An 18,048-nucleotide genomic window follows, 5' to 3' on the forward strand; every position below is an offset into this window, starting at 1 on the left:
CTCAGCCAAATTATTCTTAACTACTTGTTCTAATTGTTCTCATTTATAACATGAGAAAAAGCTTATCCTACAGTGTTGCTGGGTGGGGCGGATGAGATAATGCATAGAAGTACTCAGTACAGTGCCCAATAAATGCTAGCCATTGTGATGACTCCTATTTACAATTCTTCACTAGGTGAGTTAATTAATACATGCAAAGGACTTAGAAGAGGGCCTGCACAGAGCCAGCCCTTAATAATAACAGCTGATACGTTTACAATACTTACTGTGCATTAGGCGCTGTGCCATCTGCTGTCTATATATTAACTTATTAAATCTCACACCATGGCTATGAGTTGACACTATTGCAACTATTTTCCAAATGAGGAAAGTGAGGCATGGAGAGACTGAATAACTTGCCTCAAATCCTGCAGTTGGGGCCGGGCGCAGTGGCTCATGCCTGTAATCCCAGCACTTTGGGAGGCTGAGACGGGCGGATCACTTGAGGTCAGGAGTTCGAGACCAGCCTGGCCAACATGGTGAAACCCTGTCTCCACCAAAAAATACAAAAATTAGCCGGGTGTGGTGGTGTATGCCTGTAATCCTAGCTACTGGGGAGTCTAAGGTAGAAGAATCGCCTGAACCCAGGAGATGGAGGCTGCAGTGAGCTGAGATCACACCATTGCACTCCAGCCTGGGTGACAGAGACCCTATTCAAAAAAAGAAATCCTACAGCTGGTAAATTATCATCATTCATAATACAGGGCCATGTTTTCCAATTGTGTTCCTTTGAACACTGAACGAGTACTCAGGCAGGCAATGGGAGGAGACTCCCTTTCAACCATTCATTCATTCAGCTCAGATTTACTGACTGTCTCCTGCTCTGTGTCAGGAATAGGGAATAGATGGGTAATGTCCTTTCTTTGTGGAGTTTATAAGCCAGTGGACAGAGACAGAAAAGTGCACACACATTAGACAATTTCAGATCATAACTGCTCAGAAGAAGGTGATATGATGGTGATGTCCATAGATTGGATGGTCAAAGAAGGCAGCAAGCTTCAAAGCCCTGAGGCAGGGCCAAGCTTGGAGTGTGCAGAGAATGGGTTGGCTTAGCTGGAGCTCCTTGTGCAGAAGAGATAGTGAGTGAACTTCAGTGTTTGATCTCTTCTTCATGGGATCTCATTGGATTAAAGAGAGTTTTTTAAAAAGCTGGATCATTGGATAAACAGTTGGAAGAAGGCTGGATTGAAAAAGTTTGGAAACCACTGATGTCAAGCAAGCTTTGCCATTTTAGGAATACGGAATCCAAGGTTCTGGCCTCAGCTCTGGCCCTAAGTGCTGTGTATCGCTAAGAAAGTCACTGGGTGTCTCTGGTCCCCACTGCACCTCCACTCCAAGAGGGGTAACAACAGCTACAATAGCTAGCTCCGAAGAGTGTTCATGGATCAGCTAAGGAGAGTTCTGAGCACGTGAGCCTATGGCAGGGCAGGGTATGTGGGCAGATGTGGCCAGGAGGGGTCCTTGGAGGTGGACAGAGGGAACAGAGGCAAGCTCCAGGCAAATGTGACCATCTAGAGGTTTTTCTTTTTTTTTTTTTTCCTTGAGATGGAGTCTCAGTCTGTCACCCAGGCTGGTGAGCAATGATCTCGGCTTACTGCAACCTTCAACTCCCGGGTTCAAGCGATTCTCCTGCCTCAGCCTCCCGAGTAGCTGGGACTACAGGTGTGTACCACCACGCCTGGCTAATTTTTGTATGTTTAGTAGAGATGGAGTTTCACAATGTTGGTCAGGCTGGTCTCGAACTCCTGACCTCAAGTGATCTGCCCACCTCAGCCTCCCAAAGTGCTAGGATTACAGACATGAGCCACTTGCACCTGGCCAACTGTGATCATCTAAATGGGTGTTCTGAAGTTGCTGAAGGGAAGTGCCCTTGGGACACATGGGACCCGCTTGTTTATATCACTGGCTGGACAGTTCTCTCCTGGCCTTAGAAAAATCCCAGTCAGTCAGTCCAGGCCATAGAGAATGCCAGAAACCAGGTAGAAAGTGTATGTGGGTTTTCTGTGAGAGATAAGCTGGGAACTTGGGTCTCACATTCACATGGTCAGACTATGTGCCTACACTTGAGATGTGGGAATGGGGTAAATTATTAGAATAAATCAGGTAAATGTTCATAATAAATATGTACATTCTCTTAAAAAATCAAATACTTGAGATCATTTCTGAAAGATGACTTGCATCCGTGCTCTGCTCTGTGTGTGTGTGTGTCTGTGGGTGCAGCGTGTAGGCGTTGTAGCCTAAGTGACTAAGGAAGTCACATACCTCTGAGCCTTCGAATGATTCTGTTTCACAGCTTAAAAAGTGAAGGTACAGAGAGGTAATTACCAGTAAAGTCAGGAACGTGCATTTTGAAAACTTCATGTAGTAAAACAGTTATTTAAAAGAAGTCAAAGGATTTCTTCCTGCTACCTTCTCCTGATATGAGGCAACCTCAAACTTTATCAGTGTGGGTCCCGGAAACCACTTAAGCCAGTTACAGTCAGTGATGAGATAAATAAGCAAAGTGCTACATGAGCCGCCTGAGTGTGTCTGTCCCTTAGTGAGCCCTAAGAGATTACACCAGCGTCTTCCTCCCTTTTTTTTTTTCTTATGCCTTGGTCCTCCTGCTCACTATTAGGAGGACAAGAGCTGAGGGCCAAGCTATGTTGCGAAAGCCAAAAGAAACAACTGCTATAGATCGCCAAACCTCACTGGTAATATAGGGCTTTTTCTTTTTGCTTTGACAATTGCTCATCATTTTCCCACATGTAAGCTCGCAGACTTTAATCAAACGCTTCCTTTGTCATAACTACCAATAATCGGAACTAGGATTTTAAAAGGCTGGTACCAGTTCTCCAAGCTACTGCCTTCCCAGCTCTACTGTATTCAAGACAGCAACCTAAAGCTGCAAACAACTCATCCTTTATGAGGAAATGAGCAAAGAGACATCTCTGAACCCCGCTAAAGATTTCAGCAGGATGGCCAGCATCTCCCCAAAAGCCAAATTTCCAGCTTTCCCATAATAGTTCACCAGGCTGTCATCTTTCATGTACTTTGATCCCGTTTTGCCAAGTTTTTCTTCCCACCTCCCTTTATCAGGAGATCCCCCAGCCCACCCTCAGCACCAGGACAAAGCAGCAGATCAGAAAAGGCCAGACTCTTCCGTCACGGGAGTGAATTCAAAGTCTTGGCGAGGCTGTCCAGTGTCTCTGTGGAGGGACCCACTGCCGGGAGGAGGCTGGGCCTGCCCACTTACCCTGGTGATCTGAATGTTGTTCAGCTGCTGCTGCCAGTGGAGAATCGTCTCCATCCGATACACCCACATGTTAATGTTCCCGACCAGCACAGACTTGCCGACTCTTTGGACCAGTGTACATAAGGACGTGTAGAGGGTCTGGAGTAGTTCCCTTATTAGTCTAATGTTTTGCTGGTCTTCAAGGACTTGAGTAGGGAAGAAAAAAATAATCAAAGTTATGATACTGGAACACCCTGTATTTTATACATGAGTTTTTCTCTGTCTCTATTCCACTCATGTTACCCAGGCACTGCCTCTGGGGATATGGTTTTCTTCCTCACCAGTGTTTATTGTACCCTTGGCCAAGCTGCTGCACTTGAGGTTAAAGGGTAGAGTTTCCATTATCTAGGTCCCTCTTTGTTCTCTTCTCTCTCATTTTCTATAAAGCCTCTTTCTCTTTTCATTGTTCTCCTAGCAGCCATGGTTCACCTGATCAGAAAGCCACTCCTTTTGCCCAGAAGTGACCCCGTTTAGGACAGTCAGTGGAGGGAGCATGGTTTCAGGGGTTTGGAGCTTGGGTTCTAATCCTGTCTGGCTGACTCTCTGTGTGATTATGGACAAATCACTTCTCCTCATGGGCCTCAGTTTCCCCATGGGTACAATGAGTCAGTTGAACCAGAGACCTAAGGTTCCTTCTAGCTCGAATAGTCTATGAATCTATTCTGACTTTGTACACATGTCGATTTTCTAGGAATTTGGGACCCAGAGGCTCGGTAGCCAGTGTTGGGACCTGTGTCTACACTGAGAAGCCTACGAGGCTTATAGTAGGGCAAGTGGATGGTCCCAAAGAAAGGACAGGAGGGTGATGGTCTCACCCTTTGCCATGAGGATGAGTTGCACCCCTTTCTGCACTGGAATTTAGTGCCTCTGAAATGTAGCTGGAGTTATTCATTTCCATCCATTCACATGTCTTTAAATCTAATGACACGTCCACTCCACTGGAAAATCCATCTGCCCACCTGCATGCCTATAAAAAGGGGCGAGAGAGTGAGAGAAGGCTCACCTTTCAGTACCACTTTTTCCAAAATATTCATGAAGTTCTTTTGGGCGATGCCACTCAGGGATGTGAGCTGTGACTTTGCTATCAGCTCCAACAGCTGAGGATAAAAATAGAAGTTGCCAGGCTTAGAATACAGAGATATTTTTCTCCTCTAATCTTCACTTTTGAGTCCCATGACACGTGGATACAGACTGACGGGGAGAGATAAATGGCAGGCAGGGCCACAATGCAATAAAAAGCAGATGCTCAGAGTGAAAGATAAATGGGGTAATTCAAAACCCAGGATTGGGCTGCATATTTAATTGCTTTTCTTCTTTTAAATATAAAGAATTTTGGCTTCAGCCAGGGCTAACTCATTCTACTTGTCCTACTTCAGCAAGTGAAGCTGACGTACCCTGAAGGGAACAAAATCTCCCATGACCTGTGAATGGCTGAGTTCTGCAGAATCACCTCCCGGGGGAATTCTTCTGCCCCCGCTTGAACTTCTTCCTTATTGGCACTGACTGCTCGCAAGGCACCTAAAGCCCATGTTCAGCAGCCATGTGCACTTTCCATGGAAGTGGAGAGTCTTATCCTGATACCTCCTGCTTCTGCAGTGTTCAATAAAGATGTCTATTAATTAGACTCTTTCACTGCACTTAAATTTCTGTAGAAAGACGCCAATCATAGAAGAGAGAGAAATTCAGGGATGTATTTTATATGACGTCACTGTGGCTAAAAACTTGGATCCTTGTAGCTCTTGGCTTTAGATTCAAGTCTTGATTTGACCATGTGTTAGCTCCGTGATGATGGGCAAGTTACTATATTTCTTGGTGCCCCACCCAGTTTGTTCATCTATACTAATAATATTTAGAGTCTTTAATACAAGGTTGAGTATTTAATACCTTTAATACAAGGTAGAGTCAATAATACAAGGTTGTTGTGAGTGATAATAGGAGAATGCACATAAAGCCCTCAGCAAGTACCTGGCACTAATTAGGTGCTAAATAGAGGGGTTTTTTTGGTTTTGTTTTGTTTTTTGAGATGGTGTCTTGCTCTGCTGCCCAGGCTGGAGTGCAATGGTGCAATCTCGGCTTACTGCAACCTCCGTCTCCCAGGTTCAAGTGATTCTCCTGCCTCAGCCTCCTAAGTAGCTGGGATTACAGGCATGTGCCACTATGCCTGGCTAATGGTTTTTTTTTTTTTTTTTTGTATTTTTAGTGGAGACAGGGTTTTGCCATGTTGGCCAGGCTGCTTTCGAACTCCTGACCTCAGGTGATCCACCTGCCTTGGCTTCCCAAAATGCTGGGATTACAGGCATGAGCCACCGCACCCAGCCAGTTTGTTTGTTGAAAAAGTATGTCCCATTCCTACCAACCCCATAATCGCCAGACAAAAATAAATGAAGATAATAACTGAAGTTAGTGCATACTTAGTCCAATCTTTTTTTCCTTCTATAGCAAAATTCTTTACCGACATGGCAAGATTAAAAAACAAATAAAGGCCGGGTGCGGTGGCTCATGCCTGTAATCCCAGCATTTTGGGAGGCCAAGGCAGGTGGATCACGAGGTCAAGAGTTCAAGACCAGCCTGGCCAACATGGTGAAACTCCATCTCTACTAAAAGTACAAAAAATTAGCCGGGCATGGTGGCACATGCCTGTATTCCCAGCTACTCAGGAGGCTGAGGCAGGAGAATTGCTTGAAGCCAGGAGGCAGAGGTAGCAGTGAGCCGAGATCGTGCCATTGCACTCCCGCCTGGGCAACAGAGCAAGACTCTATCTTAAAAAATAAAAATAAAAAATAAAAAACAAAGATCCTATTGTTGAAAAATGAAACTTTAGACTGGAAGGAATCTTAAGAGACCATCTAGTTCAATCCATTTAACAGATGAACAAAGCAAGGCTCAAGAGACCCACCTTATGAGCCACTCCACAACTAGTGAGGACTCAACAGAGTCCTTCTCAACACAGGAAAATAAAAGAACACACTTCATGCTTTCTAAGGGTTAACAAACAAAAGAGGTTGATATAAAGTGAAAGTAATTAACTTCATGAGAACCCACCAGGCCCCTAGAGAAAACTATTAGGCTGGTGCAAAAGTAATTGCGATCATAACTAGCCTGAGACTTAGTAGACTAGACACAGAGAACCGAGACCTCTCCTTTACACTGAAGCTAGAATCTCCGCTCCTAGGAAACTTTCTAAGAGAGTTGCATCTCCTGGCCAGGCCTCAGCCCAACTTCATTTCAGATCAATAAACACTGAGCATGACACTGTGGTGGGTGCTGGAATCAAGGCTGAGGGAAGAAGCAAAATGAAATTTTAAAGATTGGGTTGCAGAGGAGAACGGAAACTTTTGGATCAACGGCCTAGGCAATTCAGAGCACCTCTGCTTCCATGGCATTTGCATAAAATGTTTGTCCCCGTGGAGCTCTTTAGGAGCCTGTTAAACCACACACAGACTTTTAATTTCCTGAATGTAATTTTACTTTACATATTAAAAAAAGCCACCCCCAAACCAAACTCCTTTTTCTCCCTGGCTTCTGTATCTTTTCCACATTCAGTGAGAGATGAGGCTAGCTGGCTGGGAGGAGGAGGTGGTTTGTTGCAATTAGTACTGGTGATCTAGTTGGAAGTCAGGAGCTCACCCAGTGTCTGCTGAAAGAGGCGGGAAATCAAAACACCAGTAGAGACCATGGCCATGGGCGGTGACCACACCGAATGCAGTGGTTTGGCTTTGCCACCAACCAGCACGTGACAGTCAAGAGGGGAGTGAAAATGGCACAAAGGGACTGGCCAAACCTTTCATTTACCTCCCGGACCAACAGCAAGATTCAGAAGGCTAAGATGATGGTCTATTAATACCCCGATCCTCACATGACCAGCATGAAGCAGATGAAAGAAAACAAAAGCTTCGGGTCGGCTCTTGAAGGGCAGTCGGCTGTGCCCTGTGACTCATCACTGGGTAGGAGGTGAGGCAAGGGCTTGGGAGGAAGGCAGCCAGAGCTCTGCCTGAAATCCATCCAAAACCCAGATTCCATGTGACTACCGTCTCATGAGGGTGTCAGTTTTAATCTTGTCAAAATATGCACCAATCACAAGGACAAGTAAACTCTCAACACTATGACTGTGCACTGGAGGAGAAACGAACTGTCTTTCGGTCTGATTATCTTCTCTAAGGAGAAGGAGGAATATAGCAGCAAAAATTTGTCAACGGACAGCATAACGACATGTTAACCATTCTGTGCTTCATCCTATCTCAAGGGAAAGTCCCCCCCACCTTTTTTTTTTTTTTAACTGTCAGATAGCTGTGGAGTCAGGAGAAAGAACCCTGGAAGAGGAGAAGACCTGGATTCTCTAGCTGGGTGACCTTTGTAACTGTCATTCATTTAGCAAGTATTTTCTGAGTGTCCACCCTGTGCTAGCATCGCAGTAGGTGACAGGGACATGATGATGAAGACACATGATCCCTAGACTCATGGAGTTCGCTCTCCAGCCTACAGTGTAAGTCATTTAATCCCTTTGAACTCCTGATTCTTCATTTCTAAAATGGAAATAAAAAGACTACTTACTTCACAGGATTGCTATGAGAATTAAGTAAGATAAATATGTACAAATCCACAGTAAACACCAAACATAAGGCATTTTTATTATAAGATATTATTTCTTTCCCTTTAAACTCCAGTCTTTTTGTGAAGTTTAAAGTTGGCATCAGGGGTTAGCAAACTTTTTCTGCAAAGTGCCAAACAGTAGGTGTTTTAAGGTTTGTGGGCCACATGGTCTCTGTAGCAACTACTCCACCCTGAAGCTATAGCACAGAAATGGCTATAGACAATGTGTAAATGAGTGGACGTGGGTGTAGTCCAACAAAACTTTATTTACAAAAGCAGGTGGAGGGCCAGATTTGGCACCTGGGCTATGTCATAGTTTCTGGTGTTTATCATAAGAGTTTAAGAGTGAGGGCTCCAGAGGCAAACTGTCTGCCTCAGTTTTCCCATCTGCAAAATATGCACAGTAATAGTACCTACTTCAAAGTTGCTGTGAAGATTAAATGTATTCACATAGCACTCATAACTGTGCCTGGTACAAAGAATATACTCGATAAATTATTATTGTTAGCTTTTACCATAATACAGAGCATTACCAAGTAAAATTATTGCCAATCAGGAAATAGTGAGTTAACAGGGCAAAGTACAACCCATTTAAAGACCTTCAGAATTGCTGTATTTCAATAGTACCTGTTGTCAAACAAATGCATAAATGCTTTCACACTGTAATATTCCTTTCTGTCATTTTACTATGTTGGTGATACATTTAATAGCACCCTATCTGTTGATAAAAGTTAATGCTGATACATTTGATGACTTGCATAGTTTTTCTACCATGGAGTCTTATTTTGCTAACAATAACAATAACAATGGGGTGCTTACTATGTGTCAGCAACTGCAGCTAAGCACTATACATATGTAATCTTGTTTATCTTCAACAACAACCCAATGAGATAGGTTCTCCATTTAACCACTGAGGATATTGAGGCTCAGAGAAGTACTCACCTAAAGCCATACCAGCAGTAGCAAATGCTGGAGCCAGGACTTGAGCCCAGATATGTCTAACAGAGAACACATTTTCTTTTTTTTTGTTGAGACAAAGTCTCACTCTGTCACCTAGGCTGGAGTGCAGTGGCACAGTCATGGCTCACTGCAGCCTTTACCTCCAAGGCTCAAGCTATCTTCCCACCTCAGCCTCCCAAGTAGCTGGGACCACAGGGGCACAGCACTATGCCTGGCTAATTTTTTTTATTTCTATTTGTAGAGACAGGGTCTTCCTATGTTACCCAGGCTGGCCTCGAACTTGTGGGATCAAGTGATCCTCGTGTTTCAGCCTCGCAAAGTGCTGGGATTGCAGGCATGAGCCACTGTGCCTGGCAGAACATATATTCTGATAGTTTCAGGACTTCAATTTGTCAAGGCCAATCAATTTGCATGGAGGGCCAAATTTTACTCCAAAATGGGAGCAATACTGTTTATTGTTATGTTCTGGGGAAACAGAGTCTAGAAATTTTATATAATATTGGGCTGGGTGTGATGGCTCACGCCTGTAATCCCAGCACTTGGGGAGGCTGAGGCAGGCAGATCACAAGGTCAGGAGATCGAGACCATCCTGGCTAATGGTGAAACCCCGTCTCTACTAAAAATACAAAAAATTAGCCGGATGTGGTGGCAGGTGCCTGTAGTCCCAGCTACTCAGGAGGCTGAGGCAGGAGAATGGCATGAACCCGGGAGGCAGAGCTTGCAGTGAGCCGAGATCACACCACTGCACTCCAGCCTGGGTGACAGAGCAAGACTCCATCTCAAAAAAAAAAAAAAAAAAGAAATTTTATATAATATTATGTTGTGACTGGTAATTAACTTTTAATATTAAGGGCACTATAATGCTCAGAAAGTGCTAACAGCACATTTAGGATGAGGTAACTGCTTTGGGTAAACCACAGGGTCTACTTTCCACATCAGCATTACTCTATAGGCCCAGAGCTACTAGGTAGTGATGTATGGAACTAGTAGTGAAGAGAGCAGAATTTACCGATTTTTAAATTTTTTTATTTTTGAGACAGAGTCTCGCTCTGTTGCCCAGGCTGGAGTGTAATGGCATGATCTTGGCTCACTGCAACCTCCACCTCCCGGGTTCAAATGATTCTCCTGCCTCAGCCTTCTGAGTAGCTGGGATTACAGGTGCCTGTTACCACACCTGGATACTTTTTGTATTTTTAGTAGAGATCGAGTTTTGCCATGTTGACCAGGTTGGTCCTGAACTCCTGACCTCAGGTGATCCACCTGCCTTGGTCTCCCAAAGTGTTGGGATTACAGGCGTAAGCCATTGCGCGCAGCCCAAATTTATCGATTTTATTTGTGTTAAGAGAGATGCGTGCCTAGGAAAGTAGGTTTGTATCTAGCAATCTGTATACCAGGATGACTTAGCCAATTGGATTCTTTGCCCCTAGCCACAAGAGAAAAAAAGAACAGAGGAAAATGTCTTGTTTGGAAGTGGCTGGTTGTTTTTGACTGGGCAAATTTTAGCCCAGGTGCCAGTAATTTGTGGCTATGTTTAAAGAGAGGCAGGGGGAGGAAGGGGAAGGAGGAGGAGGCTTCTCGGCTCCTCTGGAATTCCGTGGTGTCATTATCGTGTGGGCACTCTGGGCATCCGGCATGATCTTCAGTGACGAGCTGTGCAGTACCAGGAATGGCTCTGAGCTACTGGAGGGAGGGATCGTGGTCACCGCATGCTGAAACCACATCCTGCCCTTCAGCTTTGGCTCATGCTAGTTCTGGAGGCAATGAATAGGAGACAAATCTAGTTGCAAGCAATATCGTATAGCAAATCTCAGAGCGGATGTCAACCAAAGTTTGAAGTGGTGTGTGCAAGATGAATGGACAGAAAAGAGATTTCCCTCTTATCTCACCGCACTCGTGTCAAGAGCAGGCTTCTTACGTCTTCTTCCCTACAGTTTATTTTAGCATAGCATTCATAGTTTTAAAAATCCATCAGTTCACGTTACTTCTTTGCTTAAAATCCTCAAATGGCTTCTCCTTGCACTTAGGAAAAAACTCAAGCTCCTTACCATGACTGGCAAGGTTCTCCCTGATCTGGTTTCTACTCCTTTTCCAGCCTAGTTTTGCACAAATTCATTCTGCTCTGGCTACACAGGTTATTCGTCTCTCGAATAGGTCAAGCTTATTCTCACTTCTGGGCCTTTGCCTCTGCCACATCTTTACATGCTCGGCTCCATCCCATCCCTCAGGTCTCAGTTCAAATGTGGCCTGCCCCGGGCTCAGAGGGCCCTTCCCTGGCCATCTTATGCGAGAACCTCCCTGTTGCCATCTTCACCTTACTATGATTTGATTGTTCTTCATTGTTCCATTTATGCATATCTGAATTGGTCTTGTTCACTTACTTGCTGATGGGCTAATTAGGATGGAACCCTCAAGACAGCAAATGTTGTCCTGTTTCCCACTCCACCCCCAGCTTGGCACATGGTAAGCACTCAACAAATAGTGTTTTTTTAAACATACATTTGTCTTTTTGAATCAAAGAGTGTTGTAGCTGGAAGGGACTCAGGAAACAGTTTACCCAAATTTCCTCCTGCTATAGATGAGGCGGCTCATGATGGCCAAATGACATATCAAGGTCAATGGTGGACCATCTGGCTGGTCAGGCTGATATCTATATGGGGACTGGTTCCAGACTGATGCCCCAGGAGTGGCATGGGCCTAGGAGTAAATTACTTATAATGCAAACATATCTCAAACACTTTCCAGAAGGGCAAGCAGCCTGAGATCTGGAGGGACAGTAAACACTTGGGTTTTCAGAAGCATCAACAAAAATAGCAGCTTCCTTTACCTGTTAGTTTAAAAGGACAAAACCACAAGGCTGTTGCCTAAGCATACGCTATCATTCTCATACAGAATTGTTAAGAATAAGAGCACAATTTATCCCCAAATTCCTTATCTCATATAACAGTAGGGTGTTACAGTACAAAGTATACGTCTGATTGGAAAATCTGCCAGAGTTATCAAAGGCAGAAACGAGTCCCAGCCTCAAGCAGCCTTGCCATGCCTCACATGCTCAATACCCAAGTTGGGTGCCCATCTACAGGAAGGTTGCATCTTCTATAATAAACCTTTAGTTAGACTAGGCAGTGTCTCTCTCTGCTCTGAGTGCTGGGTACTTCCAAGACCCTTATTTACTCAATGAATAACACAGATAAAAAACCTGGAAAGTTTTGTTCTGACTTTGAGCTTGAACACTGACAGGTTGAAAGAGAAAAAAATTTCAGCGACATTAATAATCTGCAGGCATGTCAAGATTGGATAAATATTATTTGCAAGTGAAACAGCTCTCTTTTAACAGAGGGAGTTAAAATAATAAGGAGAGCCAAGTTTACATGCATTAATTGTATTCTCAGCAGAGAGAGACTTGCCTCTTCATCTTTTACCCATCCTGGTTACTTTTTTTTTTTTTTTTGAGATGGAGTCTCACTCTGCTGCCCAGGCTGGAGTGCAGTGGTGTGAGCTGGCTCACTGCAACCTCTGCCTTTTGGGTTCAAATGATTCTCCTGCCTCAGCCTTCTGAGTAGCTGGGACTACAGGTGCCTGCCACCATGTCCGGCTGATTTTTGTATTTTTAATAGAGATGGGGTTTCACCACGTTGGCTAGGCTGGTCTCAAACTCCTCACCTCAAGCGATCCACCCGCCTCAGCCTCCCAAAGTGTTGGGATTACAGGTGTGAGCCACAACACCTAGCCCTGGTTACTTTTGAATTGACAATGGCAGTTTATTCCCCATTACATCCATCTGAACAGCGATGTCTGGCTTGGTGATCTTCCTTAAACTGAGCTCCCATCTATTTCAGCAACCCTCACCTCTGCCCTACGGTTCTATAGGCTGAATGTCACATCGCCATTGGCCCCTGACCCACAATCATTCCCCTTCACTTTTGTTTCTTCCCATTTCTAGGTTCTGCTTACATCGCTTGTCCCTGCAAAGCCTTCCACTTGCCTTTCCATCTGGCCAAATCCTGGCCGTCCCTCAAGGAAGGAGAATTTCAGTTTCTACCTCTTTCAAGAAGCCATCTCCAAGGCTCCTAGACTGTACTAATTCAACTTGCCATTTGAATAGTTATACTTTGTCCCCCAGAGTAGCCCAGAAGTACCTGACAAGCAGGGGCCAGGTCTGACATGATTCTCAAGTGGCTACGGCAACACTAGGTGCTTGGGCCCGAAACAGAAATACCCGTTCAGGGACTCAAAAGCATTCATTTTAAGCAATTTGCTGCATGTGGAGACCTAGCAGGAGGATGCTGTCAATTCCCACTCCTTGCTATCAGAGACCTCTTCCTGTAGTGGACTCGTGAGGCCCTCAGATTCTGGGTCCCAGATACTCAGAGCACAGTATAAATACTCTCGGGAGCATCCCTCCTTGCATGAGAAAAGGTCTGTGGGACTGGCACTGAAAACCCAGCTCACCTGCCCAATTTGGCACATCCCAAGCTATGATAAGCCCCCAATGGAGCCTAGACGCTTAGGTAGAATTTTAATAGAAAACATTGACCAGGTGCGGTGGCTCATGCCTGTAATCCCAGCACTTTCGGAGGCTGAGACAGGTGGATCACAAGGTCAAGAGATAGAGACCATCCTGGCCAACATGGTGAAACCCTGTCTCTACTAAAAATACAAAAATTAGCTGGGCGTGGTGGCGGGCACCTGTAATCCCAGCTACTCGGGAGGCTGAGGCAGGGGAATCGCTTGAACCCGGGAGGCAGAGGTTGCAGTGAGCCAAGATCGCGCCACTGCACTCCAGCCTGGTGACAGAGCGAGCCAAGATCGCGCCACTGCACTCCAGCCTGGTGACAGAGCGAGACTCCGTCTCAAAACAAAACAAACAAAACAAACAAAGAAACAAAAACAAAAAAAAAAAGAAAGAAAACACTGCTGGGATGCTGGTGGTTTAGGTTTAGATCCTGAGTCATCAAGAAAAAAAAATTATACAAAATGGGCACACTTTTGATTCAGCAGTCTCTGAAGTGGTACTGGAAAGAAAATCAGGTAGAAAAATAATATAACAGAAATCTCAGTATTTTATATCATCTTTAATCTCTGATTTTGTGTATTTTCTAATGCCCACAATAAGGTCCCTAAAGTTGATGATGACAGTAACAGCAACAACCATTACACTCCTTGAATATTACCACATACCAGGCGCGGCTCTACAGCATTTACCAGGTTGAAATTCAATTTCATTCTCACAGCAACACTGCAGGGTAGACATCATTACTGGCATCTTTTAGAGGTATATGAGTTATAAGTGAATTTATGAATATGCATAAATTGAGAGTGCATGCTTCAGTTATTTTATACTATTAGGGGTCTATGCTCTAGTCTCTTAGTCTTCCCCCATTTCCATGGGAGCCCTAATTTCTGTGGGTACCCTCCTACTTCTTCAAATACCCTACTACATCTAGGGTGGTGTGGGCATCTCCTGCTTCTTCAGGCGGCCTCCTTTTTCTGCACAGCCCCCTCTAATGCTGTGGCCAGGTCCTCCCGTCTGTGAGTGTCCCCCACTTCTGTGGACACCTAGACACCGCAGGATCTGCCTGCCTGAATGCTAATGACGACTAACAAGGCCAGAAATTCCAAGAGATACAGATTTCCTCCTGTGAAATCACTAGCAGTTTAACCACCAGGCATTGAAGGACCCACCCTGTACCCTCAAAGTTAATGACCCCAGTACCAAGATGTGGTACAGGCAGTTGGCTATGAAGTTTCAGAAGGGTGGGATCACAATCACTTCTGTGCATCATTTCTTTTCTTTTTATCTTTTTTTTGAGACAGAGTCTCCCTCTGTTACCCAGGCTGGAGGGTGGTGACATGATCTTGGCTCCTGGGTTCAAGTGATTCTCATGCCTCAACCTCCAGAGTAGCTGGGACTACAGCAGTGTGCCATCAATCCAGCCGATTTTTGTATTTTTAGTAGACACAGGGTTTCACCATCTTGGCCAGGCTGTTCTTGGACTCCTGACCTCAGGTGATCCGCCTGCAGTGGCCTCCCACACTGCTGGGATTACAGGTGTGAGCCACCACGCCCGGCTCTGTGCATCATTTTCAAATGGGCCCGTGGCTCTGCTCTTTTGACTTTATTGCTGCTGCAGTGGTTGGCCTTTTCTCCATCCCAGATAGCACCAGTTTAAAGCCCAGGTGGCCGAGGCCACCCTCCATCAGAGGAAGGCCTCTGCATGTACAGCCTCAAGTGAATCCAAGGCCACTGTGGCAGAGGACCCTGTGTGAAGGGGCCAGGATGCTGATGCACATCAAGGCCCACCAGGGGCTTGGCAACAGCATGCCCTTAATTTAAGGCATTGGGTTTAAATTTGAGTCATCGTGCCATATTCCAGCCTTTTGTTTGCCAAACCGCCAGTCAACTTAAACTAAAACATGTTTTTGGAAAATGCTTTCAGGGGTGGTAGGAATGCAGTAACTTGCTAGAAACATTCAAATGCACTTAGGGTGGTAACACAGAAAAAAAATAAGAATGTGCATCAGTTTAGGTTGTGATGCTCTGCTGCAGAGGGACAAAGAAACTGGGGTTGCAAGCTTTTATTTGTCCTTCTTGATCCACTAGCACATATGGGTCAGTTTACTTCAGTGAGAAAATTGGTACTCAAGTTCTCCGTGACCTTTCTGGGCTGTTAATGGTAGCTACAGTTACTGTAAACTTGGGCTCATTCTCATTCTACAGAGAGAGCTAGGAGTAATCAGATCAAAGGTTATTCTGGCATTAAGACCCTCTCCTGTGATAGCGTGTGTGCATGTGTGCAAATATTTTAGTGGTGATAAAAGGCAGGCTCCATTTTGCATTTTGCCCTCTAAGCAATGCAGTCGAAATGAGAGAGCACTGGAGCAGGAGTCGGAGAACCAGGCTTAGCTCCTGCCTTTATTCCACGTCCCTTCCTGGGCAGGCAACCTTGTGCAAATCACTCAGTTCCCTGGCCTCTGCTTCCTCACCTCTAAAATGGGTTAACAACATCTGCCTACTGTACAGCTTGACTGTGCTTATCAAAGATGTAGATATACAAAGATGGAATTCGTAAACCACAAAGTAATAGATTTATAATTTGCTGGTTGATGGCATCTGGGGATGCCAGAGCCTGTTAGAAGTCATGACTTTCTGAAACACTGCTTGGCCAAGGTGCTGTTTCTTGTTTTTTTTCCAGTGGCTTCCTCCTGCGTACTAGATAATGTAGCCTCACACTCAAAGCCTCAAGTCTGTCCAATGTCCTTTTCTAGCCATATTTAAATGAACAATCATCACTAGTGTTTATAAACTTCTTACTACACATGACTAACACTCATAAACTGCTTATCTCATTTAGTTCTCATCATACCTAGGAGCAGGGTGCTATTGTCATCATCTCCATTTTACAGATGGGCGAGTGAGGCCTGACCAAGATCATAGTAACTAGCTTGTGGCAACACCCTTCGATGATCTTTTTTTTGAGACACAGTTTCTAAAACAACAGCCTCTGTCACCCAGGCTGGAGTGCAGTGGCGCGATCTTGGCTCACTGCAACCTTTGCCTCCCGGGTTCAAGTGATTCTCCTGCCTCAGCGTCCCGAGTAGCTGGGATTAACAGGAGTGCGCCACCACACCTGGCTAATTTTTGTATTTTAAGTAGAGATGGGGTTTCACCATGTTGGACAGGCTGGTCTTGAACTCCTGACCTCAAGTGATCTGCCTGACTCAGCCTCCCAAAGTGCTGGGATTACAGGCGTGAGCCACCACACCCAGCCCATGATCCTATACTCTAAAGCATACTGTGCTACTTCTGTCCATACCTGAATGTTCTGCTTACTGATCTCTGAACAGACCTTAAAGCTGCCTGCCTCAAACCAGTTCCCCTGAGTTTCACTCCTACTCAAGACCAGTTCAAACCCCACTTTCTCCTTGAAGTCTTTCTTGAATATCCTGCCCACAGTGATGCTACCCTTCTGAAACTTCATAGCCTATCTGCCTCTACCACATCTTGGTTCTTTTCAAATTCATTCTCATGGTGTCAGGGTAGGTAACTTCTTTTAATGCATACTTCTCAGGCTATCAGTTAGACTGTATGGCAGAGGGCAATAATTTTTTTGTTTCTGTAGAAATCCAGATAGTAAATATTTTAGGCTTGCAGGCTATAAGCTCTCTGTTGCTCAACTCTGAACCCAACTCTGCCATTTTGCACAAAAACAGCCATAGACAATATCTAATGAATGAGCGTACCTGTGTTCCAATAAAACTTTATTTATGGATACTGAAATTTGAGCTGCACATAATTTCCATGTGTTATGAAACATTATACTCCTTTCAATTTTTTAAAACATTGAAAAACGTACAAATCATTCTTAGCTCATGGACCATACAAAAACAGGCGGTAGGCTATTGACCTGAGGGCTAGAAGTTTGCTGACCCCTGCTGCAGACCTTCAAGGTAGAGTCAGATCTATTTCATCTATTTCCCTCACTGGCTAGTGTCAGGGCCTGGAGAAAATAATACAGGTTTTGGAGGAGTATAAGTTTGAATTCAAGTTCCAGCTCTATATTACATTGTACTCAGCAATAACAGATACTAAATAATGGTTGCTTTCATGCCCTTTTAAAGTCATATTTTTTATTGGTACTGCTCAGTTTTTATCTTAATTCCATCTTATCCCAATAATGCAGTTTCTCAAGGGACTCACTAAGGACCAGGGGAACAGGGGCAGTTGTTTGGGTAAATGTTGATGTTTTCTGTCACTGGGCCTCACTGGGGAGAATATAAAGATTTTAAAAATGTACGACCATTCTAAGGACCTCAAAAGTCCCATTGCAAATAGGCAAATCTCTGTCCCCAACTGTATCTGGCCTATGAATTGAGTCTTCAGGTTTTAATCACCCTGGAAAGATGGCTGCATATGCTAAAATCCTACTTAATTTTCTGAAAATTAAGTTACATTGCATTTTGAAATTTATATAACACTTTCACACCCACTGCCTTTATTTTCACATTTTATTTTTTCATTCTCATAAAAATGCTTCAATGCAGGTATGGTTATCCTAGATTTACAGTTTATAGAAGTAAAATGACTGATTTGCAGAAGGTACTACAAAAAAAGAAGCTTTGAACTTTGAGCTGGAATATAGGAGGGGCTGTCCTCTTTCCATCACTAAATTCCTGATGGACCACAG

At 44.5% G+C, this 18,048-nt stretch overlaps 1 protein-coding gene across 1 annotated transcript in view; it reads right to left on the bottom strand.

Moving 5' to 3' along the window:
- Window positions 1-18,048, bottom strand: part of FBXO32 (F-box protein 32) — a 38,650-nt gene that overhangs the window by 6,782 nt on the left and 13,820 nt on the right. The window contains exons 5-6 of the mRNA XM_054498774.2: window positions 4,317-4,410; window positions 3,275-3,459 (exon numbers count right to left, since the gene is read on the bottom strand). Coding sequence (XP_054354749.1) covers window positions 3,275-3,459; window positions 4,317-4,410 — 279 coding nt within the window. The remainder of the gene's footprint in view (window positions 1-3,274; window positions 3,460-4,316; window positions 4,411-18,048) is intronic.

The sequence above is a fragment of the Pongo pygmaeus genome, chromosome 7 (assembly GCF_028885625.2).
Source record: "Pongo pygmaeus isolate AG05252 chromosome 7, NHGRI_mPonPyg2-v2.0_pri, whole genome shotgun sequence".
NCBI lineage: Eukaryota > Metazoa > Chordata > Mammalia > Primates > Hominidae > Pongo > Pongo pygmaeus.